Below are 4391 nucleotides of genomic sequence, written 5' to 3' on the forward strand. Positions count from 1 at the left end.
GCCACTGCCAGGCACCCCCTCTGATTCAGACGCTCCCCAGGTCCTTGAAGGCATCCCCCTGCCCCGCCTCTTGGGAGGAGCATGCCCCTGATGCCGCAGGGCTCCAGGCTCGCGGAGGAAGCAGCCTGGCCCTGTCCAAGAGAAACTACTGTCTTGCTTGCAAGCCAGCGTTGTTTGCCCTGCGGGGCTCGATCCTCATCCCTCCTCCAGTTTGGTGTAGTGGTTAAGTGCGCGGACTCTAATCTGGGAGAACCGGGTTTGATTCCCCACTCCTCCACTTGCACCTGCTGGTGTGACCTTGGGTCAGTCACAAGCTCTGGCACAGCTGTCTTTGAAAAAGAGCAGTTTGTGTCAGAGTTCTCTCAGCCCCACCCACCTCCCAGGGTGTCTGTTGTGGGGAGGGGAAGGGAAAGTAGTTTGTCAGCTGCTCTGAGACTCCTTTGGGTAGTGAAGGGCGGGGTATAAATCCAATCTCCTCCTCCTCTTCTTCTTCCCTGGAAAGCTGTCCCAAGCCCTAGCTGCCTTGGGGCACCAGGGGACACGATGCATGGGCCCCCTCCCCCTCCCAGCAGCCCACTCGCCCATAGGGTAGGCTTTGCCCCCCCCTCCCTGCAGGAATCCAACCACCTCTGATCGTGATACAGGAGAGTCTTTATTTGGGAAAAGGTTTTCTTTTAGAACCACCCAAGAGAAAATGAGTGTCCCTGGACTTCTGTCCTTCTCTCCCTGAATGTGCAAATGAGACCATGGAGGTATCTGCGGCTTTCTGAGCATCTTCAGGGCGAGGACAGTCTTCAAAGACGGCTGCACTGATCTGGTGGCCGAGGAGAGGCGGGGGCGGAGAAGAAGAGGGAAGTCTTGTGAGAAGCAGGGCTTGGCTCCAGCAAATAAGGGAGTGCAAAGTCCAAGGAAACCTTCGAAGGTCCCTCTCGCTGGCCCTCCAAAGCCAGACCCAGGCGGGTGAGGCCCTTTCACTAGTCTCTGCCTCCCAGAAACATTTCCAGAAGGCCCAGGGGAGCAGCCACAAGCCAGGCAATTTGTCTTTCTCAATTCCACCACAAAATCCCGTGGCTTCATCTTGGGTTCCCTCTGCCTTTTCTTCCACACCTGGGTCCATTTCTGCTGGTTGTCCAAGACACAGACTGTCCCCTGATGTCCACAGATCTCCCTCCATCGCTGACCCGCTTTCTCTTGCCGCAGAAGTGGCAGGACCGGGTCCCGGCTGCGCCTGTGCCCACCTTCCCCAGCTCAGACTCCACCCTTCCCAAGAGGGAGGGAAAAGATGCTCCAGCGGCAGGGCAGGGCCCCCCCTCTGGGGCCTCAGGACCTCCACAGAGACCTCTGGGATCGGGACCTCCCGGGGAGGGTGGCGTTGCCCCTGCAGTCCACATACTGGTAGTTCTCGAAGGCCAGCTGCTCCGAGTGAGAGAGGTAGGAGCACGTCAGGGTACCCCTAGGAGGAGGAGGAGGAGGAGAAAAAGAAGCGCTCTTGGCAGCCATTCCCCAGAGGGTGGCAACCCAACCAAAGGCCACCTCCTTCCAGCCAGTGCTTAGTTTGCATTCAGCCCCGGCACCCGTTTTCAGTGTCAAGGCTGAGCTCTGGAGAGCCTCTGAGCACGTACAGATTCCAGGGCTTCCCTCCGTGGTGAACCAGCCTCGAGCGGATAGGCCCAGGCAGAGACCTTCATCCCCAGCACCACCCCACTGAGCAGAATCCCTGCCGTCCTGTCCCCCTGAAGACCGAGGGATATGACCCGGAAGGAAGCGGCACCAGGACTGGCCTTGCGGGCTCAGAAACTCCCTCAAGGAGTTTCCCAGGGGAGCCTCGCTGGTCAGCCGCAGCAGCAGCACAGCCAGACGGGCGAACAGGGAGAGAGTGCCCGGTGGGGGTGAGGAGGAGATGGGGAAGGGGCAGGAAGAAGCCGGCTGCCGGAGGGGGTGGGGTGCTGAACAGCGGCAGCAGCACGCTGAGATGGGGGCCGGGCACTGGGAGAAAGAGGCACTTGGCAGTGAGGTCCGCAAAGGGGAAGCAGCCAAACAGAGGCAAGGCCAGGGAAACAGGAAGCAGCCACCCGGATGAGGGCGGCCGGCAGCTGGGGAGGGGGAGACCAAAGAGGTGGGGGCACTTACTGTATGTGCAGGAGGACATTGTGCACCTTTATCCTGGACCACGTGCAGATATTGCTGCAGGAGAGAGGGGGAGGGGTTTGGATCCGTTTACAGGCCGCAAACACTCAATGCAACGGAGACGGCACCGACACCAGCATCGCCCTTTCCAGAACACCAACTGCTCATCTTCTTCTTTTTTTGGGGGGGGGTAACATGAGTAGATGACGCATCCTCACTGACTCGCAAGTAGGGCGCAGGGGCGGCCTCCACCTTAAGGAGGCCACCAATGTTCCCTCTAAGCCGTGGAGTCTTGTGAGCAAAAATTCTGCTGTGTGAGCTACCGGCATTAAAGTGGTGAGCGAGCCATTTGGCTACCGCATAGATTATTTTCTTCTGGAGCCCCATCCCTTCCTGAGCTAAGGCAAAAATGTGTGAGCCGGAGGCTAAAAAACTGTGAGCTAGCTCACACTAACTCAGCTTAGAGGGAACACTGGAGGCCACCCCCAGCCCCACCTCTCCACCAAGGCAGCAAGCGACTCAGCACACTAAGCTCCCCCCCCCCAATTTCCTAGCAAAGGCAATACATAGATGGCCATCGCCACTCATATGGGGGGGGGCGCAGGAAGTGAGAGAGGACATGTCCAGTGTTCCCTCTAAGCTGAGGGAACTCCGGCTCACACATTTTTGTCTTCGCTCAGGGAGGGATGGGGCTCCAGAGCAAACTGACTTATGCAACAGCCAAATGGCTCGCTCACCGCTTTAATGCCGGGAGCTCACCAAGTAGAGTTTCTGCTCACAAGACTCCACCACGGCTTAGAGCAGTGATGGCGAACCTTTTAGAGACCGCGTGCCCAAACTGCGACCCAAACCCCACTTATTTATCGCAAAGTGCCAACACGGCAATTTAACCTGAATCCTGAGGTTTTACTTTAGAAAAAACAACCCATACATTGACTTAAGATGATCCAAACAAAGTAAGGAAAGCAATCCCAAATGCTTTCATTGACTTAAAATTATTTGGCAGAGAATTCGACACTTTAATGATGGTCTGGGCCTGGCTGGGGTGATGGCACGCGTGCCCACAGAGAGGGCTCTGAGTGCCACCTCTGGCACCCGTGCCATAGGTTTGCCACCACTGGCTTAGATCATGTGTTCCCCCCCCCGCATCCTTTTGCCTCCCACAGGTGGACTTTGCCTTGTAGGGGTGACACACACACGTCTCCACATAGGCCTTCATGCTCAGCTTATGGTACTGCTACGTGCCTCTTCAGCTTCCATGTGCTCATGCCCCCCCCGCCCCCACCTCAGCCCTCTCCAGGAGACGGCAATTTGCCCTGGCAGCGCCTGGGAGCCCCTCCCCCCACGGCAGGCGCGGGTTTCTGCGGCCTCTGCACAGATCCTTGGTCTGGCTCCGGCCTGGTGTGCGGGAAGGGCAGCGAGTGTCAGGGCTGCTTGGCCAGGGCTCTGCAGCGACCACGGCCACCCACACAGGAGTGCCACGGGGATACCAGAGGAGAGAGTGCCTCTAGGGTGAGGCCCTTCCACTAGTCTCTGCCTCCCGGAAACATTTCCAGAAGGCCCAGGGGAGCAGCCACAAGCCAGGCAATTTGTCTTTCTCAATTCCACCACAAAATCCCGTGGCTTCATCTTGGGTTCCCTCTGCCTTTTCTTCCACACCTGGGTCCATTTCTGCTGGTTGTCCAAGACACAGACTGTCCCCTGATGTCCACAGATCTCCCTCCATCGCTGACCCCACCCAGCACAGTGGGGTCATTGGATCACCCTTCTCAACTCTCACTGGCACCCGCTGTGCGCTCCCCCCCCCCTTCCTTCTCCTCAGCAAGGCCAACAAGGAAGAACCCAGCTTTGGAGATGGCACAGGCTGGCGCCAAACCTGAGGGAAAACAAGATACTTCCTGCCTCCACTCTGTGCCCAAAGCTAACAGACTGTTTGCATTGCAAGACAACCCCCCCCCTCCCTCAGCAGTAAAAAGTGCGTCACAGGCAACCGAGCAAACAGTCCTCTGTTGAAATCCATCAACTTTCAGTGTCTCTCTGAAAGCTGCCTGAACCTCGCAGCAACAACAGCCAACAGCCTTACCATGGGATCTAGAACAACGTTTTTAGCTATGAAGCTTTTGCTTCTCACATTTAAAAAGAGAGAGAGAGAATCCATTTCCTCTCTTAAGCGATGCTTTCCAAAGGCATCTAAGATCAGGGTTGCAACGAGGTGGAGAAGAGCCAGATAAAGCAATTAAAATCAGCAGGCAGCCTTACTTTAT

At 57.0% G+C, this 4391-nt stretch overlaps 1 protein-coding gene across 1 annotated transcript in view; it reads right to left on the reverse strand.

Annotated features, from left to right (window-relative positions):
* Positions 1 to 646: 646 nt before the first annotated feature.
* TMEM106A (transmembrane protein 106A) overlaps positions 647 to 4391 on the reverse strand; it is a 17936-nt gene continuing 14191 nt past the window's right edge. Inside the window, exons 7-8 of the mRNA XM_015422773.1 lie at positions 2131 to 2194; positions 647 to 1453 (exon numbers count right to left, since the gene is read on the reverse strand). Coding sequence (XP_015278259.1) covers positions 1321 to 1453; positions 2131 to 2194 — 197 coding nt within the window. The 3' untranslated portion in view covers positions 647 to 1320. The remainder of the gene's footprint in view (positions 1454 to 2130; positions 2195 to 4391) is intronic.

This window comes from Gekko japonicus, unplaced genomic scaffold, assembly GCF_001447785.1.
Source record: "Gekko japonicus isolate JY-2015 unplaced genomic scaffold, Gekko_japonicus_V1.1 scaffold3422, whole genome shotgun sequence".
NCBI classification, from domain to species: Eukaryota; Metazoa; Chordata; class Lepidosauria; order Squamata; family Gekkonidae; genus Gekko; species Gekko japonicus.